The 27,747-nt window shown below is 42.0% G+C and overlaps 1 protein-coding gene across 1 annotated transcript; it reads right to left on the reverse strand.

The window, feature by feature from the left end:
* Nucleotides 1-6,092: 6,092 nt before the first annotated feature.
* mfsd14bb (major facilitator superfamily domain containing 14Bb) lies at nt 6,093-27,471 on the reverse strand. The gene is made up of 12 exons (XM_074639617.1): nt 27,116-27,471; nt 17,719-17,811; nt 15,410-15,472; nt 14,789-14,916; nt 11,462-11,576; nt 9,714-9,932; nt 8,906-9,019; nt 8,276-8,347; nt 7,729-7,841; nt 7,480-7,577; nt 7,156-7,298; nt 6,093-6,417 (listed from the first exon to the last, which is right to left on the reverse strand). Exons 1-12 carry the CDS (start codon nt 27,176-27,178, stop codon nt 6,187-6,189), a joined length of 1,452 nt encoding a protein of 483 aa, XP_074495718.1. The 5' UTR covers nt 27,179-27,471; the 3' UTR covers nt 6,093-6,186.
* Between the last annotated feature and the right edge of the window lie 276 nt (nt 27,472-27,747).

Here is a 27,747-nt window from a genome sequence, read left to right on the forward strand (position 1 = left end):
AGGAGGAAGAGGTAGAAGAGGAGGAGGAGGAAGAGGTAGAGGAGGAGGAGGAGAAGGAAGAGGAAGAGGAGGAGGAAGAGGGGGAGGAGGAAGAGGAAGAGGAGGAGGAAGAGGAAGAGTGGGGGGAGGAGGAAGAGGGGGAGGAGGAAGAGGAGAAGGAGGAAGAGGTAGAGGAGGAGGAAGAGGAAGAGGAGGAGGAGGAGAAGGAAGAGGAGGGGGAGGAGAAGGAAGAGGAGGGGGAGGAGGAAGAGGAAGAGGAGGAGAAGGAAGAGGTAGAGGAGGAGGAGGAGGAAGAGCAGGAGGAGGTAGAAGAGGAGCAGGAGGAGGAGGAGGAAGAGGTAGAAGAGGAGCAGGAGGAGGAGGAGGAGGTAGAGGAGGAGGAGGTGGAGGAAGAGGTAGAAGAGGAGCAGGAGGAAGAGGAGGAGGAGGAAGAGGTAGAGGAGGAGGAGGAGAAGGAAGAGGAGGAGGAAGAGGGGGAGGAGGAGAAGGAAGAGGAAGAGGAAGAGGAGGGGGAGGAGGAAGAGGGGAAGGAGAAGGAGGAGGAGGAAGAGGGGCAGGAGGAGAAGGAGGAAGAGGAGGAGGAAGAGTAGGGGGAGGAGGAAGAGGAAGAGGAAGAGGAGGGGGAAGAGGAGGAGGAGGAAGAGGAGGAGGAGAAGGAGGAAGAGGAGGAAGAGGAGGAGGAATGTTTGACTGCATACGTTTCTGATTCTGCTCTAATAATCATCATAAAATAAAGCCTTGTCAGTAAACTTATAGATTTATATTCAGTAACGAGCTGACGAACAAAAACATTCTGAAAAAGCTTCAAAAGTCGTCGTCAGTTCGTTTGCGTCGGTTTTAACTGACGGCCATTTTGTCGCTTCATGTCCCATCGGAAAGTTGAACTCTGAACTCAGGAGATCTGAGCGTCGTTTGAAACGTTTGTCTCCGATTCACGACTCGTTTTAACGTCTTCAAAATAAAAACATGTTTTTAAAGAAAAGCTCTCAAATGTTTTGGAATTATTCCACGGGGACAGACACGAGGCGCAAAGTGTTGAAAGTTCCCGATGAGACATGAACGCAGCAGCAACATAAACAGGAAGACAGTATGAGGACATACAGGAAGTAGTTAATAACACTGAGGTGCATTCTGGGAGATTAACGCGTCTGCTTCAGGGCTTCAGACTGACTGTAGAAAAATATACTGTAGGTCCAACTTCCTGTTTGTGACATCATCTCTGAGAGACATAAGATGAACGGGTTGGTTTGAGCAGCCGACGGAGGAAGAGCTCCGGCTTAAATCAAACACTAGAATTATAATAAGAATAATTACATGTTTTAACGATGAAGATTGAATCTGAATTTTAAGAAATTTGTTCAGACGTGAATCGGACGAATTTGATTGTGCTTCATGAAGCTACACACCATCATCATCTTCCTCCTCATCATCATCAGGTGTTTCTGTAGCTGCGATGATGCTGCATTCAAGTCACGTTGGAGAAAAAAGTGCCCGCTGTGTCCACTAAATAGCGGCTGAAACTATGAACATCATCCAACGTAACGTAACAGACACCTTCCCGGGGGATCTCGTGAGAGGTCGTCGTGCAGCGAGTCTCAGATCAGATTTTGCAGTTTGCGGGCTCCCTTCTAGACATGACCGTTACTGGGGGGCTGCAGCCTGTCCCAGCATGCACCAGGTGAGAAATGAGGTATGACATTAGGGGGGGTTTTAAACGGATTATTTCACTGTTCTGGAGACAGCTGGCTGCAGTTTGGCGTCTGTACAGTACTGAAGACAAAAAGTGACAAAAGATTAGAAACATAAAATAAAAAAATGGCACGATTTGGTTGTCAACAACCCGCCGACTCTTCAGTGGTTCATTCAGACTAAAGACAACGAGAACAGAGCGTTCACTGCACTGATGAAGATCAGACCGGAAACACTTGTTCTAACTACATCAGTAACTTAGGAGCGCTTGATTCGTGCTACCTGGAGCAGCAGACAGATGGGCGGGTGGGTGGGAGGAAGAGGAGGACGAGGAAGAGGAGGAGCACTTCATCAGAGCCTGAAAACAACGGAGAGGCTCGACACACTTCAAGTATTTGAACATAAGAAGAAGAAGAGATGAGGAGACGTCGGTGGGTCTGATACTGAAATGTGACCTGGTGAGATAAATGAAGCGCACCGAGCCCGGGGACGTGACGGAGGGAAACAACCAATCAGTGTGCAGGATGTTAGTGGTTTGTGCTCTTGATTTAATAATAACGTGTTTGATTTGGAGGTTGGGACTCAGATATGTGGAGATCCTTCATCATGTTTTAGAAGAGCGTCCAAGAGGATGTTTTACTGTAAAAACTTGAAAGCAGGAGCGCTTCATACATGTCTGACTGAAGGGATTTCCTGCTCCAACAGGGGAGGAGGTGAGATATACAAACACGATATTAAATCAGTAAATCGAGCACACACATCAGATACTTCCCTCCGTCCCTCGGGGCTCCGTACAAGCGCACCTAAAAGCACTTCAAACTGTGAATTCATTCTCTAAATATATCAACTTTCTAGTTTTTTTGCCTCGATATGAAAACACACACAGCAGAGGGAGGGTGATGATGTCACAGCCGGTCGGAGCTGTGTGAGTGACGGTCCGTTGTCGTGGTAACCACGGTTATCCACGTCCAGTCTCGCAGCCGAGAAAAAAAAAAAAAAAAGTATAAACAAACAGTCAGTAACGTTGATATTAAATATAAACAGAAAACAACGACCTCCTACTCCGGTGAAATATCCCACAATGCCGAGCAGCTCTGACCTCACCATCCCCCCCGCTCATCCGTCCTGGTGGAAAGTTTCAGTTAAAACAACAGTCAGTAGCTCCGGGGACTCTTGGTGTCAGCCGTTCAGTGAATCCAACGCACCTCCACGCTGGTCCGTTACAGTGAGGAGCGCTTCATCTCCTGACCTCTGCAGACCTGAGTCTGAGTGGAGTTAGGTGCAGCAGACACACACAGAGGGAGAGGGGGGGGCAAACTGACTCCAGAGTGTTTAGGCGGCAAACAGACTGACGGCTCTGAAAAACGCGAGTAGACTGACTGACACGGTGCGTTGTACTTCAGAGTACTTCAGAGTACTTCAGAGTACTTCAGAGTAGGGATGCACCGATACCGATTGGGTTTTGGGTCCGATACTGTGCTCATGTACTCGTACTCGCAAAACGGCTCCGACACAACGGCACTGATACCACTTTACGGTGGTGCGCCCGACCCCGCTGGGCCGGGATCCCACCTCAGCCGGCGCCGGCCCTCACTTTCATTGCACCACGGGGTTTTGCTTGCACCCTCTGACTCGCGCGTGCGTTAGACTCCTTGGTCCGTGTTTCAAGACGGGTCGGGTGGGTTGCAGACATCGCCGCAGACCCCTGGCGCCTTTTACGTGGACCGAGCCCCGATCTGGCAGCACGCCGCGGTTGGGGCGCACTGAGGACAGTCCACCCCGGTGGACAGTCGCAACAGGGAGCCCCGTCCACTGCGAGGAGAGAGGGCGCAGCGAGCCCTTTGTCCACGGTGCGGCGAGGTCCGGGCGGGAAGCTCTGTAAAGCCTTTCTAAACCGACCTAGAGCCGGTGACGCGCACCGCCTCGTATGTGGGACTCCCCAGCCTGCCGTGTCGCTCACACCCTCCAGCTGGCTGTTAACGAGGCTCTTTTGGCTCAGAGAAGTACTCGTATCGGTACTCAGAATGACAAGTGATACGTTTTCACACGAGTACGTCACCGTCACGTATCACGAGTAGTTCACGGAGGTGGACGTACGGACGCCGTTTGAGTGGTTAAAATGTGCACCATGTGACCGCGGCGTTCCTGGTTTGATCTCCGGCAGCATCACTTCCTGTCTCTCTACACTAGGGCTGCACCGACTGCCTTCTCTTACATTCAAAGCTTCCATTGAGGTTTGCGAATAATTCTGTCATCATATTTTATTTCTGACGTCATCACTCTAAAAAATAAAGTCCTCCAACAAAATCCTCAATTTGAATAAAATCAGATTAAATGTCTTTTATTTTATTAAATCAACTTTCTTTAATGAATAGAACTCGTCAGTGCCTCCTTTTATACAAAAATATGTTTTTTTTGAAAGGCTAAACGCCAACAAATATGGATTGAAACAGAATTTTTAAGAACTAGGGCTGTCAATCGATTAAAATTGGAGCGTTATTTAACCTCCTTCATGACCAGCTAGTATAACGATTGGTACTGATGGATTTTTCAGGTTTGCTAGTTTCCTAGCTTTAAAACTGAGCCACTACAACCTCAAAAAAATCACAAGTTGCGCTAACGAGTGGCGTTAAAACAAATTTGCAATAATGTGTTATTGGGTTAATTTTGACAGCCCTACTTTTTTTATTAAACCAACTTTTCTTTAATGAATATAACTCGTCAGTGCGTTCCTTCCTTAGTGTACGGTGAGCAATCCGTTTTTTGACCGCAGTGAAAATTTGTTTTTGAAAGGCTAAACGGCAACACATATGGGTTGAAGCAGAAAATTTCTTCAGATACATTTTTTTTTGTGAATTTTGGAAATGATTACATCGATCTTTTTTCAATAAATGTTGACTTTTGGACTTTACAACGTTCTGGAGTTAGTAGAATTGTTTGGATCACACGAGTCTGAAACAATCCTACGCAGCCACCATCGGAATCTAAAGGGCCCGTTCACGTGCCTCGTCTTTTGCGTGCTCAAATCCTCGTCATCAATGTAGCAGCAGCAGACTCAAACGCAGATAAAAATAGTTTTTAACTTTTGGAACGCTGCACCGCAGGTCATGTGACGAGGAACAACCAATCACAGCTGGCAGAGATCTTTTCTTTCTTCTGTAAATATGAGTCTACGGTGAATATCTGGAGGAGTTAATAGTGTTAGTGCAGGACTACTCAGAGCTTTAGGATCTGTCTCACAGACTGTTTTACTGGCTTCACCCTTTCTGACCGAGAACGTCACAACATCCGGTTGAAGGGTCAAACTGACACAGAGAAATCTTTTGATTGTTTAGTCAGTGAGGCTTTTACTGCTAAATTACCACAACTTCACGATCATCATCGCAGCTCGCAGGTTTTGGTTGCTTAGTAACAACAGGTGCAACAGGAGCGCAACCTCCGAAGCACATTGGAAAGAAAAAAACAGCGGCACAGCTGACGTTTTCCACACGCTTTTAGACGTGGCACGTGTACGGTCCCTAATTCTACTAATAGTATAATACTAATAATATCAGTGTAGCCGGATCTTTATCTGACACTGTGCTTTAAACACAATGAACAGACGTGCAAAACAAGCATTTCAACGTTGATTTAGAATTAAAACGCCAACATTACGAATGAAGCTTCCATCTACTCGGTACAGCCCTTCTCTATACCGTCGTCCGATCAAGAGCTCAGGTAACACTGCCTTTAAGAATGAAGATATGTAGCCCAAAAAAACAGTATCTGTGATAATACATTTTGATGTTGATTTGAAGTTTGCCATCAGTCTGAGTGATGCAAAGAGCTGAACGACAGCAACAAACCCCTCAAGGGTGTCATCAAGTTCTAAAAACGGCGCTATGGCGGGAAAATACAAACAAATGTAGTAAAAAATAGTTTGTATTGTTTTTAAAAAGGTCCTTAAACGTATTTTCTGATTCATTGATGAGTGATGGGATCCTACAAGAACACACTGAGTTTATCTCATTAACTTTAACTGTGATGGTGACGGAGATCCTGATGACGGAGGAACGTCTCACTGAAAGGTTGGAGCCCTTTGGTTACACCTGTCCAAGCACACCTGGGCCGGTGCTAAACATGGCTTCAGTATAAACTATATATGTATTAATAATAGAAATGTAATTAATTCTGTTTCTAGTTTGACTTTCTGACAGTTGATATTAAACCATAAAGAAGAGAACATTAGAAGGACCGGACTAAAACAACCAGTCCTTTAATATTTGAAAACTGATTTGTGCGACTAACATATATAATAAATATATATCGTGTAGAGAAGTAAAGCTCGTAAAGTGTGATTGCCGCCTAACGTTCCTCGGCTCTTTTTATCTCAACAGTCTGGATCTGAAGAAATAAAAAAATAAAAGCTGATAACGGTTTTATTCTGAAGGGGGGCGGGACTAGCAGACGGTGCTCACGGCCTCAGCGCTGCGATTGGCCGGGCCGGCTGTCAGTCAGTCACATACTGCTGTCCTGCAGGAGCGGCTCGATGTCCTCCGCGTCGCTGGTGGGCGTGGCCAGGGGGCTGGCGCTCTGAGCGTGTGCGGCGGAGGTGCTGCTGGATTTGCGGGCGGAGCAGGTCTTGACGTCGGCCAATCGGTGGTGGTCGGGGATGAAGATGGCGACGAGGAGGGCGAATAAGACGGCGCACGCTCCGAACAGGAAGGGAGGACCGGGGATCATAGACTTCTACAGAGAGAAAAAAAAAAATACATTAAACCTTTATTTTGAAAAATCCAGTCAAATCCAAAACTAGAATGTTATGAATACAAATCTATAAATGTTTGTGTAGAAACTTCAGACTGTCTACGCCGCTGCCGTATTTATGTCCAGATGTTGATGGAGCAGCTTTATAGCCCGGCACTGATCCATCCGGACTCCATTCAGAAAACAAGCATTTTAAAACTTGTCTGCTTGTCGTCATGGTAACAAGTAAAGCGAGGCGAGAAATTCGCTTTGCTCTTGGTGTGACTGCAATATAGAAGATACGCCCGTCCGCACGCGAGTAAACACACCAACGCACATGCAGTCTGACTGTAACAGCTCTAAAGATCTAAAGAGCACTAATGCAACAAATATTAAAGTGTAATCATTTCAGGGTGCATCTTTTTATATGTTAAAGAGACCAAGAATCTTTGCCATCGTTCCTTCGCTTCCACTAGAAGATCTTATTCAAACATTCCTCAGTAAAATAACTAAATAACTTTACAAACAGACTGAGAGGTTGATGCAACACACTGGATACTCTCTCCCTCCCTCTTCTGATGGCTGTTATCTCTCTAATGACACACAACGACTCAGACGACCCGACTGGAGGACCGCAGTCTAAAGGATCCTTCAGGTTCAGGTAAGGTAGCAGCAGACTTCCTGTGTGTGTGTGTGTGTGTGTGTGTGTGTGTGTGCGTGCGTGCGTGCGCGTGCGTGTACCTCTGTGTTCTGTGTGGGTCTTCCTGCCACCGGCTGCATGTCGTTCAGCTCCACGTTGAAGAGGAAGAAGATGAAGCCGTAGAGAGCCGGACCCAGACCGTTACACAGACCTCTGATACCTGTGATCATCCCCTGGGCCACACCTGAGCACACACACACACACGCACAAACACACACACACACACACAGAGAGAGAAATCACACATTCAGTCTTCAAACATGCATCAAAAAAAGAAACTTGTGCAGAAAAACAATCAGCACAAAGACACAAAGAAAGGCAATCCATGACTCCTGTCCTCCTCTGCAGCAGACAGGTGTACTGACCTTGCTGGTCAGGTGATGCACTGTGTGACACCAGAGCAGAGACTGCTGGGAAGGTGATGGAGGACATGGCTGCTACTGTTCCTGCTGCCCACATCATCCTGAAACAGACACCAGTAAAACACAATCAAACAAACTGAACTGAACTCAGAGGGATTTATAGTTTTATTGTCTTCAGGTGTGAAAGTGATATCATCTGATATGAGAGAAAACAGAAACTACAACAGGTATACTGTGAGAACTTGTCCTCACCAGGGCTCGGAGCCGAAGCCGTACCAGGCCAGCTGGAAGAGCTGGAAGCCCAGACCCAGAAGAACGGTGTTCTTATTACCGATGGTCCTCATTAAAACACTGAGGAAGAGAGTCTGACACACAGAGAGAGGGAGAGAGGGAGAGAGGGAGAGAGGGAGAGAGGGAGGGAGATTATGGTGCATGACGAATGAAATCAGACACAATCTTTACATTTCTCAGATATATGAAACTATATTAAAACATCTTAAAGTCTCCTTTGACATAAACAGTAATTGTACCTCTCAGAACACGGCTGCTGGTCGACTGCCGCCTCAATAACACAAACTAACTAACCGATGGAGGCAGCAGTAGAGGATGTAGATCAGCAGCCGTGTTCTGAGAGGTAAATTACTGTTTTAGTGAATGGAGTCTGGTGGCTTTGAAGAGAGGATAGATAACGTCTTCAGTTCCCCATCAGAAAGGGCTGTCTGACAGCGAGGTAATCAGAAAACAGACAGTGAGGATGAACTAAATCCTCTGCGTTGGTGTCGGCTGGTTGTTTCTGTACCTGAGCGACTATAGAGAGGATTCCCACCATGGCGATGAAGGCAGCGATGGCTGCAGGAGAAAACTCAATCACCTGAAACACAGAGGAAATAATAATCAGACCCTCACAGATAACAACACTGTTCATCAACCAGACGAAAATAACCGCTACTGCTGCTTTGTGCCGGTTGTGGAAGTCCCAGATACATCGGAGAACTTAACGCTGTCCTGTCTGGGTTCATAACATCTACTGGACTGAGCTCTAATCACTGTATCGAGCAGCCACGCGTCTCTACTGCGGTATGAACCCAAGATAAACTGATTGAGCTTTGATTTAATATCAATAAACGGATCAAAATGATGCTGAAATAACTACATGATGATGCTGATTAGTAAACAAATCTGAATTCATGCTTTGTCAGGTCTGTTACCATGACGACAAGCAGACAACTTTTAACTTGTTTTCTGAATGGAGTCTGGATGGATCAGTGCCGGGCTACGCAGCTGCTCCATCAACACTCAACATGACGTCATCTAGGCATAAATACATATATAAATATATATAATAATATTATAAATAAATGGTTTTAAAAATCCAACTGTCCACTTGTCTGACTCTATGAGTGTGTGTGTGTGTGTGTGTGTGTGTTACCTGTCTCAGGTAGAGGAAGAAGCTGGAGTACTGTCCGGCCTCAGGCAGGTAGGACAGGAACACTGTGACACAGATCAGCAGCACCGTGGTGTCTTTACCCACCCGACGCAGAGACTGAACACACAGAACAACACAGCTGTCAGTCAATCAATCAATCAATCAATCAATCAATCAGCTGACACCCAGCACAAAGTACCCCAGAGATCAGTGCTGCTCGCTGCCAGTGTGACGGCCGTTCAGCTGCCAAAGATCACCGATCCATTTTTAATATTGTTATGAAAACAAACTAGTTTATTAATTATGTTTCTCTCTTCTGCTTTACTTTCAGCTCCGTCTGTAGCTGGTTTTCACACAGCTTTGAGAAATATCTCCTTGTGTTGTAGTCACAAACATGTTTCCTTCTATTTGTGCCAGAGCAGTTATTAATACAGAGGATATTTATGAAGTCCCATATCTCCCGCCTCAAACAGGAAACTAATAGTTTCTACTCCATTTAAGGAAAGAGTCTTTTTCTGAGGATTCAGGTCTGTTTTACAGCTACAACAACAAAAAGGACCTCCTTCTCCTGTAATTCACATTATGTATCATATAACAAACTGCATAATATATATATATATATATATATATATATATATAATAAATATACTGTATGATATAAATCCTGCAGTATTGCTGTGATGTTACACCGTGTCAGACGCATCACATAAAGCCCGCTCATACACACAGCGTGGACTAATAGACGTGATGTTCTTTCCTCCTAACTACACGTGACCTTTGACCCCACTCCGCGGTGTTTCGGGGAACTCACGGCGAACGGGTCGGCCTGCTCCCAGGAGATGGGGAAGCCCCAGGACGTCAGCCTCATCTTGTCCGGCAGCGACTCGGGGACCACGAAGAACACGAAGGCGATGTCGGCCACGGAGATCACCGTGGCGATCAGGACCACCAGGCTGTCGCCGTACTCCGCCGACAGGTAGGCCCCGATGGCCGGGCTCGTCACCAAGCTGGCCGCGAAGGTCGCCGAGACCTGATGAGACACACACAGAGAAAAAGAACTTTACTGAGGAGGCCGGTTCGGTTTGTCAACTGAACTTTGGTTTGGACCAAACAACCGGACCGACACCTTCTTCTACAGGAAGACTCTGGTGCGCTTTGTCTGTTGTGGAAAACATCATTCAAAAAAAAAAATAATTATCATATATAATATATATTATATACACTCACCGGCCACTTTATTAGGCACACCTGTTCAATTGCTTGTTAACACAAATAGCTAATCAGCCAATCACATGGCAGCAACTCAATGCATTACGTCATCTAGACGTGGTGAAGACGACTTGCTGAAGTTCAAACCGAGCATCAGAATGGGGAGGAAAGGGGATTTAAGTGACTTTGAACGTGGCATGGTTGTTGGTGCCAGACGGGCTGGTCTGAGTATTAAACTGCTGATCTACTGGGATTTTCACGCACAACCATCTCTAGGGTTTACAGAGAATGGTCCCAACAAGAGAACAGATCCAGTGAGCGGCAGTTGTGTGGACGGAAATGCCTTGTTGATGTCAGAGGTCAGAGGAGAATGGGCAGAGTGGTTGGAGATGATAGAAAGGCAACAGTAACTCAAATAACCACTCGTTACAACCAAGGTATGCAGAACACCATCTCTGAACGCACAACACGTCCAACCTTGAAGCAGATGAAGACCACCCGGTACTAGCAAGGTGTACCTAATAAAGTGGCCGGTGAGTGTAAGTTCAAACAAGTATTCTATTCAACGGCAAAATAATTATAATATTTTCCGAGATTAAATTAAATTTAAAAGGAAAAACTCACAATTTTACAATAAAAAAAGAACATGGATGTTCTGAGATCATAAAGTCAGAAGCCCTAACATCACCACATCGCTTCACAAGGTCGGATCAGCCTCGTCACACCGCAGACGCCGCCGTCTGCCGTGTATGGTCGCGTGTATATCCTGCAGCGGATGACCTAATCAAATTATACTTAAGGAGGATACACTCTGAATTTTAGCGTAGAATCAACAGATTATTTTCAACATGGTGAATTGGTCCTATTCAGAAGAAAACAACGTACGAATTTGAGTTTTTTCACGGAATTTACTGCTTAAATCTTGGAAATTCAGAGTTTTTCCTCAGGATATACAATTTTTTTAACATCAACGGGGAGAAACATGAGAGAAAACAGCGAGCCCAGCAGGGAGACAAAGACCACAATGCACTGCAGCAGCTTGACTCTGTCGGAGTCTGTAACCTCGACATCAACCACGCAGACGACTCAAAGAGTCCACTTGTACTTGTACTTCCTGTCCTGCCTGCAACCCCCGGTTCTCTGCAGAATCTCCATAATGGCAGGAAACACCATGAAGCAGCTCTCCACCCTCCATTATACGCCCACAATGGTCCATTACAGGAAGTGCTCCATTATGAGCACATAACTAGATACCATTCAGTGATGGATCTGAGCTGTGAGCTCCTTTATCTTTAAACCTGGGACAGTTAAAGCCACTTCCTGTGGCGGTGACTAACAGGCTGTAGTTACCAGTCCGTAGGCCGTGCTCCTCTCGTGCTCCTCTGTGATGTCGGCCACATAGGCGAAGATCACCGAGAAGGTCACGGCGAAGATCCCTGAGACGGAGATCAGAGCGAAATACCACCTGCACACACAGACAGGAAGCAACAGCTCACAAATACAGATTTATCAAGTATTTAATCCTCTTATCAACATGGGAGTGGACTAATATGCTGCTTTATTTAAATGTATTTATATATTTATTATTGTAAATCAATTAACAACACAAATCAATGACAGATATTGTCCAGAAACCCTCACAGGTACTGCATTTAGCATAAAACAATATGCTCCAATCATAACATGGCAAACTGCAGCCCAACAGGCAACAACAGCTGTCAGTGTGTCAGTGTGCTGACTTGACTATGACTTGCCCCAAACTGCATGTGATGATCATAAAGTGGGCATGTCTGTAAAGGGGAGACTCGTGGGTACCCATAGAACCCATTTACATTCACTGATCTGGAGGTCAGAGGTCAAGGGACCCCTTTGAACATGGACATGACAGTTTTTCCTCGAAAAAATGTAGTGCAAGTTTGGAGCGTTATTTAACCTCCTTCATGACCAGCTAGTCTGACATGGTTGGTACCGATGGATTCATCAGGTTTACTAGTTTCATATGATACCAGTATCTGACTTGTCTTCTGACTTTCTTTCGGAAATTTTTCAGACTTTTTTTTTCTTTTCTTACATTTTTCTGATTTTTTTTTTTTTTTTTTTACATTTTCTCGGACATTTTTCAGACTTATTTTGGGACTTTTTTTTGGGGCATTTTTTTTTCTTACATTTTTCAGACTTTTTTTGGACATTTTTCAGACTATTTAGGGACTTTTTTTTTTTTTTTACATTTTTTCAAACATTTTTCAGACTTTTTTTGGGACTTTTTTTTGTTCTTACATTTTTCAGACTTATTTTGGGACTTTAAATTTAAAAAAAAAAAAAATGTCCTACATTTTTCAGACTTATTTTGGGAAAAAAGAAATTTTCTTACTTTTTTTGGACATTTTTCAGACTTTTTTTTTTTAACATTTTTTCGAACATTTTTCAGACTTATTTTTGTTCTTACATTTTTTAGACTTTTAGGGACTTTTTAAAAAAAAAAAATTCTTGCATTTGTCAGACTTATTTTGGGACTTTAAATTTTTTTTCTTGCATTTTTTCGAACATTTTTCAGACTTATTTTGGGACTTTTTTTTTGTTCTTACATTTTTCAGACTTTGTATTGGACACTTTTTCAGACAAAAACCCTCACACATTCACATATCTGGAAATAGATTGAAAATAGCCATGACAGTTTTTTCCTTGCCAAAAGGTTATTTAACCTCCTTCATGACCAGCTAGTATGAGAGAGAGAAAGAGCAGCATTAAAACAGATATTTTATAAATAAAGTTGTTTTTTTTTAAATGTGTCTTCAGCTGTGATTTAGATCTTATATGCCGTTTCTTCTTTAGATGGACATGAAACACTCCACTTCTGCTCATGTTTCATAGAAACAGATGAAACCTTTTCTATGAAGAACACATGAACAGTGTGCAGCTGAGCTCTGAGACCAGCAGCAGAGGAAAGCTGTGGTTTCTAGTTTAAACATATTTGCTGGGAGCTCTATGCTCTGCAGGGTACATGCTGATCCTCAGACGCTCACATGAACAACATGTGACTGTTCAAACTCCAGCAGGCTGCTGCAGACTATCCACTTACTCTACCCTCTCACAGAGATCAGACCAGGGCTGACCGAAATCTACTTTCTGACTGGCCAAAGGGACCGGTAGATGAGAACTCCACCGGCCAAGCATATTTTTTACAGGCCAAAATAATAAATTGCTTTTTTGTGTCACATATAAATTAGTTTCAGTACATTTCATTGAGATAATGAAATATTATGTTGGATCAGTCAGATCCAGTTAAAGGTCAGTCCGATGTGTGAGAGGACGACTCTATATGTCTGTATGGTCTTTCATTCTTTTAGCTTGTAGAAAGTCCTCTTTAATAGTAGATGTTATTTAATTAAGTTTTCACAAAATTTACAGATATCTTTTAGATATTTTTATGACTATTTTCACTAATATTTTTGAGACATTTTTCGGATATTCTTTTTACTATTTCTTCACAGATTTTACTAATAATATTCAGACATTTTTCACTAATATTTTTTCAGACATTTTTCACATATTTCTGAATGGTTTTTCATGCTTTTGTAGAAAGTCCTCCTTACAAATAGATATTATTTAGTTTAGTTTTCACATATTTTACTAATATCTTTCAGAATTTGTTTTGATATTTTATATATATATATATATATTTCAGACATTTTTCACATATTTTTGATATGTGACACATCGCGAAAGACTGCGATATTACACTCAGGTATTCTTTTGAGTTAGTTGAAAGAGAGTATCAGTAGAAAAATGGCACTTTAAAATCCCTTTTTTTTGGAGCCTTTTGTGTTCAGTTCAATGTTCAATTAGTTTGATAAAAGAATGTTGGAAAGAATTTCCTTTTATTTATTTATTTTATTCAACAATCAATTTGTTGTATTAAAGCAGAATACTGAAAGCAGCAGAAAGGCTGACCTGCACTTTAATATCTGTTTATTTATTGCAAGTGATATCGTCACGATATTCAATAACGTTATCGTATATTTTCCTCATATTGTACAGCCCTAGTAAAGGCTACCAGAGGTGGGACCAAGTCATTGCTTTGCAAGTCATAAATAAGTCTCAAGTCTTTGCACTCAAGTCCCGAGTCCTACATTTTGAGTTACGAGTCTTAAAAAATGTGCTCTTCACCAAATGTATACCGTTTTAACAACAAGTAAGAGTAGCTGGCACCACCTGGTGCTCAGTAATGATTATTATAAATAATAATCTCCGTCCATATTCGCACTGCTGAAAAACGGCAATCACACATCGCCGCCGGTGGACACGGGGATTGTCACAAACCGCTCAAACAGTACCCTTCCTCCTGCAGATGCAGGATTTATTAACTGAACAGCTGCTAGCAGACAGAGACAACAAGCTCAGCGACGCCTGTAGTTCGTTATCCATGTTGAATTAATCGCTGGGAGTTGAGGCTGATATTTGTTTTTATCTGAAAAAAGGTCACGTGATGGGGGGTGTGACCAATCGTGACTGATAAGACCCAATCAGGAAGCAAACATGGGTGTCTGCATCATCGTTTTCAAAGGTCGCCCGTCCAGACTGAAACACAACCCAGTTTAAAACGCCAGAGTAGTGTGGACGTTCTCAAACCACAATGTATCAGTGTGGGTGTAACTGTAGACACGCTGTTGGGCTCACCAGGGGCTGATCCTCATGAAGGGGATGGGGGCGCAGGTGAAGAAGACCGTCATGAGGAGGAAGGACTTCCTGCCCCAGATGTCTGACAGTGCACCAATCAGAGGAGCCGACAGAAACGACAGGAAGCCCTAAAGACAGATACAAAAAAAAAAACGTTAATACCAAACATGAAAAAAGTCTCCACACAATTAAAACATGTAAGAGTCAAAGTGGTCATGTTTTATTGTTTTTTTTATTGTCGATCAAAAGAAAAATAACTGCAAACTATTTCTATAATCAATAAACAGTTTAAATCATTTTCAAGCAAAATCCCAACAAATAATTCTCAAAAGTGAGAATTTACTGCTTTTGTTGAGCTCTCTGACGACGTCGCCTTGTGCTGCAGGACACGGATTTCATCTCTGATTTTATAGACCAAACGATTAGTCAAGAAAATAATCAGCATATTTATGGATAATGACAGAAATGGTTAGTTGGTAGGGCATTTTATGCTTTTGTCAGACAGCCGACACCACAGAGACAAGAAGAAGGGACGAGGAATGACATGAAATAAAGGGCAGGACGAGATACTGAGGTTTCAGTTCCTGATCTGATGATCTGTGATGCGTTGAGAGGTCTTACCTTCACGCCGTGAACCAGGCCGTTCATCAGGAAGGTGTGCTGAGGAAACGTCTCATGAAGGACCTGAAACAACAAAAAGAAGGTCACGTCGATATCTCTTTAAAAATATATACACTACTGTTGAAGATGTATTAATGTGCTGCCACAGAGCTGAAATGTGTCCAGTCAGATGTGTGAGGGGACTACGCTTTCATTCTCTGTCTCTCCTCTGATCGCTGTGGGTCATTGAGGACGGAGGCAGAGCTTTGGACGGTCAGAGAGACGGCACTCAGCAGTCCGCTAGCTTGTTGCTCTCACTACCAACAGCAGCTGCTCTGATTCAACAACGTTGAGCTGAAAAAACGTGCATGTAGGCTGAAATCCAACGGTGGTGTTGTTCTGTCGGGAGATGCAGCGACTTCTTGTTAAACCAAGTAAGAGTAGGAGAGCTATGATGAGTAAGGAAACGAACGAACGAACGAACGAACGAACGAACGAACGAACGAACGAACGAACGAACTAACTAACTAACTAACTAACTAACTAACTAACTAACTAACTAACTAACTAACTAACTAACTAACTAACTAACTAACTAACTGACTAACTGACTAACGGACTAACTAACTAACTAACTAACTAAAGTCTGCTAGCCACTAAGCTAATTGAAGAGTGAGTGAGGTGACTGTTACATTTCTTTGGTACACCTATTTTATTCTTACGGTTGTAAACATGTAGGCGGGGGTGGAGAGAAAAACAAATAATCAACAATCCTGCTTTTCATTTCGACGGTCGAGATCGGAAGCTAATTTTGATTGATTTCCAGTTTTGAATGAAAAAGGTGACACCCCTAGTAATGTACAGAATGTAAACAGCTTCATGTCTTCACAGCACTTTGAATGATTGAACTATTTAGACATCAACCGTCAGTCAGTCTGGACCTTCTTATATTCTCTCTCACACACAGACATGTTGGTGTTAAAGCGTAGTAATGGGTCAGCTGTGTGACTAATTCAGAAAACGTACCAAGGAAATGCATTACTGCGGATATCTGTCACACACTAGTAACACTCTGATACATCAGCACTCAGACCTGCAGAGGTTATCTGCTACAGATGAAGAGAAAACAGGACAATCTGTCTTCCTGACTGAGGCTCCACAAGCTTTATTAAACTCATTTCACCCTGGAAACAAACTACAGCAATACTCCAACATGTAGGAGAACATGCAGGTTTGCTTTCCTTCTTGAAGTCAGACGTTTCAGATAGATATCATTTAATCTCTGTGTCCAGTACAGAGATAGCTTAGCACAAAGACTGGAAGCAGGAGATTTCATCAAAGTTCAGCTGCCCTTAAAATGTCCGACAAAAGTCTGTATGCCGTAAGGTCGACTTGTACTTTTATTTAATCTGGCTCAACTTGTGCAGGTCATACAGGTGTGTAAAGGTAGAAAGTCCACATTCCTCATCGGAGGACAAAATTACTGTCTCTGAAAACTTTCCCCGAGTTGTAAAATCCTGTCTCAGACTATTTTAAACCTTCAAACTCATTGATCTGTTCCTAAATCTGGACTTCATGGAGCTTCTCATCTGTACCTGTCTGCTATTTTTGGTCTGAAAGTTGCCTTAACCTTTTCCACTCCTCCTTCTTTAGGGGGGGACAGGGGGTCTTTAAGGGGAGACAGCAGGTCTTCTATGGGGACTAACATCATCACACATGAATACAGTTGCAATACAATCACCCAGTGTCCTCATACTGGGCCTCCCAAGCACATACTGTATGTAACATCAATAACAGATTGTACTGTATTTTTACTTACACTGCGAGGAAGAACATTTTATTGCAGTGGATTAATGACAAAGTACCGACTGTTAACGGCTGGCAGAGAGTGCTGTTAGATTCAGAGCCATTAGAATACTTTACATGTATATTACATTCAGAAACAGACCAGTTGTTTAACATCTGGGTTTAGTCTTTTGTACTTTTTCTCTCTCATGTGGATCCATAATGTCTCCATCTTCTACTTGTAAAATGTAAAACACTAAATAAATCATCCCTTGTCTTTTGTTGTGGTTGTATTTAACAGACAGTCGCCACAGACACAAAGGGAATTTATGAAAAGGACAAAAAACTAACTAACTAAACCTTTCAAAGTTTATACTGCCATGTTGAATTAAGACACACCTGAAAATGTGTGTACTTATCCTTTAATAAAAGAACCCATCCACCTCTTCACAGAGAGACGTGTAAGCAGGTGATGGACCTACAGACATCCAGCTGATGAGGCGATGTGTGTTGTTGATGTTGATGTTGGGCGTGCGTTTACTCACGGTCAGCATGGGCGTGGTCAGCAGCCCCCAGGCGAAGAACTCCAGGAAGATGACCACCACCGCATGAGTCACTCTGGCTCGGCCTCGGCCGTGCTGCGGCGAGAAGACGGGCAGAAACATTAACTATTCATCCTCACTTCCTGTACAATCTGATTAAAACTCCTGTCTTCTATAGTATACCGCCCTCGTCCTCTAATATCTTACTCCAACATGATGTCTGCACGGTCACATTCTCTACTGACAGTTTCTAATGTAGTTCTCAATTTCAGATGTACTCAATAAGAGACTTAAAAAGCTACAGGAAACTAAATCTACAGTCATGTTTTTCCAAATGCATATACAGGTACAGTACAAAGAGTATGCATTAAGTAGTCTTATCAGATCTAAAGTTACATTGTGGTATTTCTGAAGAAAGTCTAAACAGCAGGTTGGTAGAGCCGTTTCTGTTATCAGTATAGGAAGTTTAAAAAAAGCCATAACCACAATGAAAAGGGAGTTTTTTCTTGCCCCAGTGCTCGATCATGGGTGATCTCATGATGGGTCTCTGTAAACGAGAGAGTACGGTCTGGATATGTAAAGTGTCTCGAGATCATTTCTGTTATGATTTGATGCTATATAAATAAAACTGAATTGAAAAAAAAAGAAGTTACCCAAATAAAAAACAGCAGTTTCACTTTGTTCAACCCTCCAGGTAACTGTTTAGTGTCGGCGAATTTATTCCTACATGTTGTTGTGTTCGTTAACCCTCCGAGACCCACAATAGACCTGTTTTAGTCTTCTTTAGGGGGATACAGGGGGTCTTTAGGGGGAGATCATTGCTCTAGGTCTCTAGTCTGATCCATCCATCCTCTGAATGCTCTAGGCCTCTAGTTTGATCCATCCATCCTCTGAATGCTCTAGGTCTCTAGTTTGATCCATCCATCCTCTGAATGCTCTAGGCCTCTAGTTTGATCCATCCATCCTCTGAATGCTCTAGGTCTCTAGTCTGATCCATCCATCCTCTGAATGCTCTAGGTCTCTAGTTTGATCCATCCATCCTCTGAATGCTCTAGGTCTCTAGTCTGATCCATCCATCCTCTGAATGCTCTAGGCCTCTAGTTTGATCCATCCATCCTCTGAATGCTCTAGGTCTCTAGTCTGATCCATCCATCCTCTGAATGCTCTAGGTCTCTAGTTTGATCCATCCATCCTCTGAATGCTCTAGGTCTCTAGTCTGATCCATCCATCCTCTGAATGCTCTAGGCCTCTAGTTTGATCCATCCATCCTCTGAATGCTCTAGGCCTCTAGTTTGATCCATCCATCCTCTGAATGCTCTAGGTCTCTAGTCTGATCCATCCATCCTCTGAATGCTCTAGGTCTCTAGTTTGATCCATCCATCCTCTGAATGCTCTAGGTCTCTAGTTTGATCCATCCATCCTCTGAATGCTCTAGGTCTCTAGTTTGATCCATCCATCCTCTGAATGCTCTAGGCCTCTAGTTTGATCCATCCATCCTCTGAATGCTCTAGGTCTCTAGTTTGTGGCTGTAAAGTTTCATGAGACTGTGATTATCCTAGAGGTCACCACAGGTCATTTTATACAGTGAGGTCAATGAAATGCCTCCTATGGGACTAACATGATCACACATCAATCCAGTTGGGCTCCAGCGTTATTTATCCTCCTTCTCGACAAGCCAGCATGACATGTATGATACCAATGGATTCATCAGGTTTTCTAGTTTTATAGGATGTCTGTAGCTCTAAAACTGAACCTGCTACAGCCTCTGAAATACAGTAAAGTCGGTCTGGATCACAGGTCTCAGAGGGTTAAAGCCACTGCCGGCACCTTTGAACTACAAAATAAACCCTGACTTGAAAACAATCTGGTCTGCTCTGTTTTTTTATCTCTCACTTTCCCAAATAATTCATCAAGGAGCTGCATGGCCTTCACAGGAAACAATCTGATGTGGTTGCATCAGTAGAGTCAGTTAAAAGAAGTGCTTTGCATAGAGAGCTGCAAGCCAAACTCTGTTCAGAGATCTGTCAAATGTACGTGAAGTCAAAATGAAACTACTTCAGATCTGGAACGACTGAAAATGAATCTGAAACAAGTTTCTAAGTCCTGTACATGTAAACAAAGACACTGATCTGTCTTTTGGGTTTTAGACTGTTGGTCAGACAATTTAAGATGTTATAAAGACTTGATTAACCAGTAAATGATAAATAACAGACTATGAAAATAACAGTTAGTTGCAGCACTAGAGACTCTTTGGATGTGAAGCTGAATGGGTTTTGCATCTCACAACAAATAGTCCAGTAGAAAGTTGGATCTGGACTTTAACGGTTTAGTAGCTCTTAGGTTGTTTCAATGTGCTATTTAGGATGAATCTTTTATATGATTGTATTAGAACTTTTATTCTTGATTTCAACATTTCTATACAATTCAGATTTGTGGCCTATTATTGAGTTATCTATCTGTCGTCTATGTGGTTTGTCTGTATCTCATTGTTGCTGCCAGGACACACAATAAAAAGAGATTTTAATCTCAATGAGTCTCTCCTCATTAAAGGTTAAAACACAATGAAGGCTGTTGTTGTTGTGTCCAATTCATGGAGTTAATGTCACTCAGTTTGTTGTTTTCTTTAATGTTTTGGGGGTTTCATTTATACCTTTTTAAGCAAATGAGTTCCAGCTTCTGAATTATGAGGATTTGTTGCATTTATTTTCTTATACGATAACTGGATCTTTGGGTTTTAGACTGTTGGTCGGACGAAACAAGATGTTTAAAGACTTGATTAACCAGGAAAATTATAAATAAGAGACTAGGAAAATAATACTGTAGTTAAACGCAGCCCTAGACTCTTTGGATGTGAAGCTGAATATGTTTTGCATTTCAAAGAAATAGTCCCGTGGAAAGTTGGATGAATAAAAGGATTATATGCAGACGTGGTTACTGTCATTTGCATGATGCATTCACTGACAGGACAGTATAGCTTATTTATTACTTACTGCGCTTATATATTACAATAGAAGGGAAATTCAGTAGGTCTTATTTATTTCTATTAGGGCTGTTAATCAATTAAAATATTTAATCACAATTAATCGCATGATTGTCCTGAGTTAATCATGATTAACCTTACATTTTTTATCTGTTTAAAATGTAACTTAAAAGGAGATTTGTCAAGTATTTAATCCTCTTATCAACATGGGAGTGGACAAATATGCTGCTTTATGCAAATGTATGTATATATTTATTATTGGAAATCAATTAACAACACAAAACAATGACAGATACTGTCCAGAAGGCCTACAAAGGTTGACATGAAGGCTGGATGAATAAAAGGATTATATGCAAACATGGTTACTGTCATTTGCATGATGCGTTCACTGACAGGTCAATACCCCTTATTTATGACTAACTGAGCTTATATATTACAGTAGAAGGGAAATTCAGCACACAACGACTGCACTGTTTGAAAGCTGTAAAATGAGGAGCTATGGAGGAATCAATTACATGCAAATTTAACAGAAGAAAAAAAACACCATTAAAGGCTGTTTAGTCTGGAGTGTTTAACTTTGACAACAAGCATTTAAAGCAACCACTAAGCTAGCTACATGTCTCCAGGTGTGAACAAACTGTCTTCAGGTAACATCTGAACTTCTCTGAAAAGAAAGCAGTGATAATGTAGCACATATGAAGGAATTAGGAAATTTATTTTTACAAAAATTAAATGTAAACAAGATTTTGATTCCCTCTCTGACCAAAATAAACTACAACATCTACTTGGAGAAAATAGTGTCATCAGCATAGAAGCTGCAGGATGTCAGTGCATGTCACAGCCTAAGAGACAACCACAACAACAACACATCATAGATAGTAGTCTGCTAGTTATTAATCTGCAGTAAACAGGCTGCTAGTTATTAACCTGCAGTAAACAGGAGCTAGTTATTAACCTGCAGTAAACAGGAGCTAGTTATTAACCTGCAGTAAACAGGAGCTAGTTATTAACCTGGAATAAACAGGAGCTAGTTATTAACCTGCAGTAAACAGGAGCTAGTTATTAACCTGCAGTAAACAGGAGCTAGTTATTAACCTGGAGTAAACAGGAGCTAGTTATTAACCTGGAGTAAACAGGAGCTAGTTATTAACCTGCAGTAAACAGGAGCTAGTTATTAACCTGGAGTAAACAGGAGCTAGTTATTAACCTGGAGTAAACAGGAGCTAGTTATTAACCTGCAGTAAACAGGAGCTAGTTATTAACCTGGAGTAAACAGGAGCTAGTTATTAACCTGGAGTAAACAGGAGCTAGTTATTAACCTGCAGTAAACAGGAGCTAGTTATTAACCTGGAGTAAACAGGAGCTAGTTATTAACCTGCAGTAAACAGGAGCTAGTTATTAACCTGCAGTAAACAGGAGCTAGTTATTAACCTGGAGTAAACAGGAGCTAGTTATTAACCTGCAGTAAACAGGAGCTAGTTATTAACCTGCAGTAAACAGGAGCTAGTTATTAACCTGCAGTAAACAGGAGCTAGTTATTAACCTGGAATAAACAGGAGCTAGTTATTAACCTGCAGTAAACAGGAGCTAGTTATTAACCTGGAGTAAACAGGAGCTAGTTATTAACCTGGAATAAACAGGAGCTAGTTATTAACCTGCAGTAAACAGGAGCTAGTTATTAACCTGGAATAAACAGGAGCTAGTTATTAACCTGCAGTAAACAGGAGCTAGTTATTAACCTGGAGTAAACAGGAGCTAGTTATTAACCTGGAGTAAACAGGAGCTAGTTATTAACCTGGAATAAACAGGAGCTAGTTATTAACCTGCAGTAAACAGGAGCTAGTTATTAACCTGGAATAAACAGGAGCTAGTTATTAACCTGCAGTAAACAGGAGCTAGTTATTAACCTGCAGTAAACAGGAGCTAGTTATTAACCTGGAGTAAACAGGAGCTAGTTATTAACCTGCAGTAAACAGGAGCTAGTTATTAACCTGGAATAAACAGGAGCTAGTTATTAACCTGCAGTAAACAGGAGCTAGTTATTAACCTGCAGTAAACAGGAGCTAGTTATTAACCTGCAGTAAACAGGAGTTAGTTATTAACCTGGAATAAACAGGAGCTAGTTATTAACCTGCAGTAAACAGGAGCTAGTTATTAACCTGCAGTAAACAGGAGCTAGTTATTAACCTGGAGTAAACAGGAGCTAGTTATTAACCTGCAGTAAACAGGAGCTAGTTATTAACCTGGAATAAACAGGAGCTAGTTATTAACCTGCAGTAAACAGGAGCTAGTTATTAACCTGCAGTAAACAGGAGCTAGTTATTAACCTGCAGTAAACAGGAGTTAGTTATTAACCTGGAATAAACAGGAGCTAGTTATTAACCTGCAGTAAACAGGAGCTAGTTATTAACCTGCAGTAAACAGGAGCTAGTTATTAACCTGCAGTAAACAGGAGCTAGTTATTAACCTGCAGTAAACAGGAGCTAGTTATTAACCTGCAGTAAACAGGAGCTAGTTATTAACCTGCAGTAAACAGGAGCTAGTTATTAACCTGGAGTAAACAGGAGCTAGTTATTAACCTGGAGTAAACAGGAGCTAGTTATTAACCTGCAGTAAACAGGAGCTAGTTATTAACCTGCAGTAAACAGGAGCTAGTTATTAACCTGCAGTAAACAGGAGCTAGTTATTAACCTGCAGTAAACAGGAGCTAGTTATTAACCTGCAGTAAACAGGAGCTAGTTATTAACCTGGAGTAAACAGGAGCTAGTTATTAACCTGGAGTAAACAGGAGCTAGTTATTAACCTGCAGTAAACAGGAGCTAGTTATTAACCTGGAGTAAACAGGAGCTAGTTATTAACCTGGAGTAAACAGGAGCTAGTTATTAACCTGCAGTAAACAGGAGCTAGTTATTAACCTGGAGTAAACAGGAGCTAGTTATTAACCTGCAGTAAACAGGAGCTAGTTATTAACCTGCAGTAAACAGGAGCTAGTTATTAACCTGGAGTAAACAGGAGCTAGTTATTAACCTGCAGTAAACAGGAGCTAGTTATTAACCTGCAGTAAACAGGAGCTAGTTATTAACCTGGAGTAAACAGGAGCTAGTTATTAACCTGCAGTAAACAGGAGCTAGTTATTAACCTGGAATAAACAGGAGCTAGTTATTAACCTGCAGTAAACAGGAGCTAGTTATTAACCTGCAGTAAACAGGAGCTAGTTATTAACCTGCAGTAAACAGGAGTTAGTTATTAACCTGGAATAAACAGGAGCTAGTTATTAACCTGCAGTAAACAGGAGCTAGTTATTAACCTGCAGTAAACAGGAGCTAGTTATTAACCTGGAGTAAACAGGAGCTAGTTATTAACCTGCAGTAAACAGGAGCTAGTTATTAACCTGGAATAAACAGGAGCTAGTTATTAACCTGCAGTAAACAGGAGCTAGTTATTAACCTGCAGTAAACAGGAGCTAGTTATTAACCTGCAGTAAACAGGAGTTAGTTATTAACCTGGAATAAACAGGAGCTAGTTATTAACCTGCAGTAAACAGGAGCTAGTTATTAACCTGCAGTAAACAGGAGCTAGTTATTAACCTGCAGTAAACAGGAGCTAGTTATTAACCTGCAGTAAACAGGAGCTAGTTATTAACCTGCAGTAAACAGGAGCTAGTTATTAACCTGCAGTAAACAGGAGCTAGTTATTAACCTGCAGTAAACAGGAGCTAGTTATTAACCTGGAGTAAACAGGAGCTAGTTATTAACCTGGAGTAAACAGGAGCTAGTTATTAACCTGCAGTAAACAGGAGCTAGTTATTAACCTGCAGTAAACAGGAGCTAGTTATTAACCTGCAGTAAACAGGAGCTAGTTATTAACCTGCAGTAAACAGGAGCTAGTTATTAACCTGCAGTAAACAGGAGCTAGTTATTAACCTGCAGTAAACAGGAGCTAGTTATTAACCTGGAGTAAACAGGAGCTAGTTATTAACCTGGAGTAAACAGGAGCTAGTTATTAACCTGCAGTAAACAGGAGCTAGTTATTAACCTGGAGTAAACAGGAGCTAGTTATTAACCTGGAGTAAACAGGAGCTAGTTATTAACCTGCAGTAAACAGGAGCTAGTTATTAACCTGGAGTAAACAGGAGCTAGTTATTAACCTGCAGTAAACAGGAGCTAGTTATTAACCTGCAGTAAACAGGAGCTAGTTATTAACCTGGAGTAAACAGGAGCTAGTTATTAACCTGCAGTAAACAGGAGCTAGTTATTAACCTGCAGTAAACAGGAGCTAGTTATTAACCTGGAGTAAACAGGAGCTAGTTATTAACCTGCAGTAAACAGGAGCTAGTTATTAACCTGGAATAAACAGGAGCTAGTTATTAACCTGCAGTAAACAGGAGCTAGTTATTAACCTGCAGTAAACAGGAGCTAGTTATTAACCTGCAGTAAACAGGAGTTAGTTATTAACCTGGAATAAACAGGAGCTAGTTATTAACCTGCAGTAAACAGGAGCTAGTTATTAACCTGCAGTAAACAGGAGCTAGTTATTAACCTGGAGTAAACAGGAGCTAGTTATTAACCTGCAGTAAACAGGAGCTAGTTATTAACCTGCAGTAAACAGGAGCTAGTTATTAACCTGCAGTAAACAGGAGCTAGTTATTAACCTGCAGTAAACAGGAGCTAGTTATTAACCTGGAGTAAACAGGAGCTAGTTATTAACCTGGAGTAAACAGGAGCTAGTTATTAACCTGCAGTAAACAGGAGCTAGTTATTAACCTGCAGTAAACAGGAGCTAGTTATTAACCTGCAGTAAACAGGAGCTAGTTATTAACCTGCAGTAAACAGGAGCTAGTTATTAACCTGGAGTAAACAGGAGCTAGTTATTAACCTGGAGTAAACAGGAGCTAGTTATTAACCTGCAGTAAACAGGAGCTAGTTATTAACCTGGAGTAAACAGGAGCTAGTTATTAACCTGGAGTAAACAGGAGCTAGTTATTAACCTGCAGTAAACAGGAGCTAGTTATTAACCTGGAGTAAACAGGAGCTAGTTATTAACCTGCAGTAAACAGGAGCTAGTTATTAACCTGCAGTAAACAGGAGCTAGTTATTAACCTGGAGTAAACAGGAGCTAGTTATTAACCTGCAGTAAACAGGAGCTAGTTATTAACCTGCAGTAAACAGGAGCTAGTTATTAACCTGCAGTAAACAGGAGCTAGTTATTAACCTGGAGTAAACAGGAGCTAGTTATTAACCTGGAATAAACAGGAGCTAGTTATTAACCTGCAGTAAACAGGAGCTAGTTATTAACCTGGAATAAACAGGAGCTAGTTATTAACCTGCAGTAAACAGGAGCTAGTTATTAACCTGCAGTAAACAGGAGCTAGTTATTAACCTGGAGTAAACAGGAGCTAGTTATTAACCTGGAGTAAACAGGAGCTAGTTATTAACCTGGAATAAACAGGAGCTAGTTATTAACCTGCAGTAAACAGGAGCTAGTTATTAACCTGGAATAAACAGGAGCTAGTTATTAACCTGCAGTAAACAGGAGCTAGTTATTAACCTGCAGTAAACAGGAGCTAGTTATTAACCTGGAGTAAACAGGAGCTAGTTATTAACCTGCAGTAAACAGGAGCTAGTTATTAACCTGGAATAAACAGGAGCTAGTTATTAACCTGCAGTAAACAGGAGCTAGTTATTAACCTGCAGTAAACAGGAGCTAGTTATTAACCTGCAGTAAACAGGAGTTAGTTATTAACCTGGAATAAACAGGAGCTAGTTATTAACCTGCAGTAAACAGGAGCTAGTTATTAACCTGCAGTAAACAGGAGCTAGTTATTAACCTGGAGTAAACAGGAGCTAGTTATTAACCTGCAGTAAACAGGAGCTAGTTATTAACCTGGAGTAAACAGGAGCTAGTTATTAACCTGGAGTAAACAGGAGCTAGTTATTAACCTGCAGTAAACAGGAGCTAGTTATTAACCTGCAGTAAACAGGAGCTAGTTATTAACCTGCAGTAAACAGGAGCTAGTTATTAACCTGCAGTAAACAGGAGCTAGTTATTAACCTGGAGTAAACAGGAGCTAGTTATTAACCTGGAGTAAACAGGAGCTAGTTATTAACCTGCAGTAAACAGGAGCTAGTTATTAACCTGCAGTAAACAGGAGCTAGTTATTAACCTGCAGTAAACAGGAGCTAGTTATTAACCTGCAGTAAACAGGAACTAGTTGAAACTAGTTATCTATGTTGAGTTAGCTGACTAGCTAGCTGTAGCAGCTAACTAGCATGCTACAGCTAGCTAACGGCTAACGGCCATGACATCTCCAGTGTTTTCAGCGCATCACATTCCAGCTGCTGTCAACTGATTAGCTTCAGTTAGCTTCAGTTAGCGGACCGTTGCTAACCAACCGGTGCTAACAGACCGTAGCTAACTCACCGAGCTGCTCTTCATGATGACGTCGCTGTCCTCCGTCCCGGTCCCGGGTTTGTCCCGGTTCATCTCACATGGTGTTGGGTCGATGTTCAGACTGAGTGTCCGCTGCTCGGCGTCCTCCTGATGGGTCTCCGTCTGTTCCAGGATGTCCCGCTGCTGGGTTAGGGTTACAGCTCCGAGGCTGCGCTATCATCAGCTCTACTGCGGTTAAACTAGAGCGGTTAATACCCGGGACAGAGCGGTTAATGCCGGGACAGAGCGGTTAATGCCGGGACAGAGCGGTTAATGCCGGGACAGAGCGGCTCGTTGGAGGCTTTCACACTGAAAACATTCCTCCGCTCTGATTCTAGTGATGTGTCAGTTACGAACGAGTCGGTTCAAAGAGACGACTCTTTTAAGTGAACGATAAGATCCGGCTCTTTTGACTCCCGTCTGAGGGCCGTTTTTTTTTCTTCGTTTTTTTTCTTAATTCAAGGCAGAATGATAGGATGATCTTCTCCGCGCCATGGGCACAACATGCACTGACTGTCACGGCGTGGACACACATACAACGTCAGGAGCGCGTGGCGGCTGTGTGGCGTGTTGTTTTTCATTGTGGCACCCATGTTAACAGATTAGAGCAGCCACACTGCCCG

Source organism: Sebastes fasciatus, chromosome 6 (genome assembly GCF_043250625.1).
Source record: "Sebastes fasciatus isolate fSebFas1 chromosome 6, fSebFas1.pri, whole genome shotgun sequence".
NCBI classification, from domain to species: domain Eukaryota; kingdom Metazoa; phylum Chordata; class Actinopteri; order Perciformes; family Sebastidae; genus Sebastes; species Sebastes fasciatus.

Bases quoted from the DNA above. Each gene is read 5' to 3' on its own strand.
- mfsd14bb (XM_074639617.1), bottom strand. From the start codon at position 27,178: ATGAACCGGGACAAACCCGGGACCGGGACGGAGGACAGCGACGTCATC. The intron at 11,577-14,788 runs GTGAGCCCAACA...CTGTGTGTGCAG, and splicing joins TTCATGAGGATCAGCCCCTG to GTGGTATTTCGCTCTGATCT. The intron at 7,842-8,275 runs GTACAGAAACAA...TCTGTGTGTCAG, and splicing joins TCCTCTCTATAGTCGCTCAG to ACTCTCTTCCTCAGTGTTTT.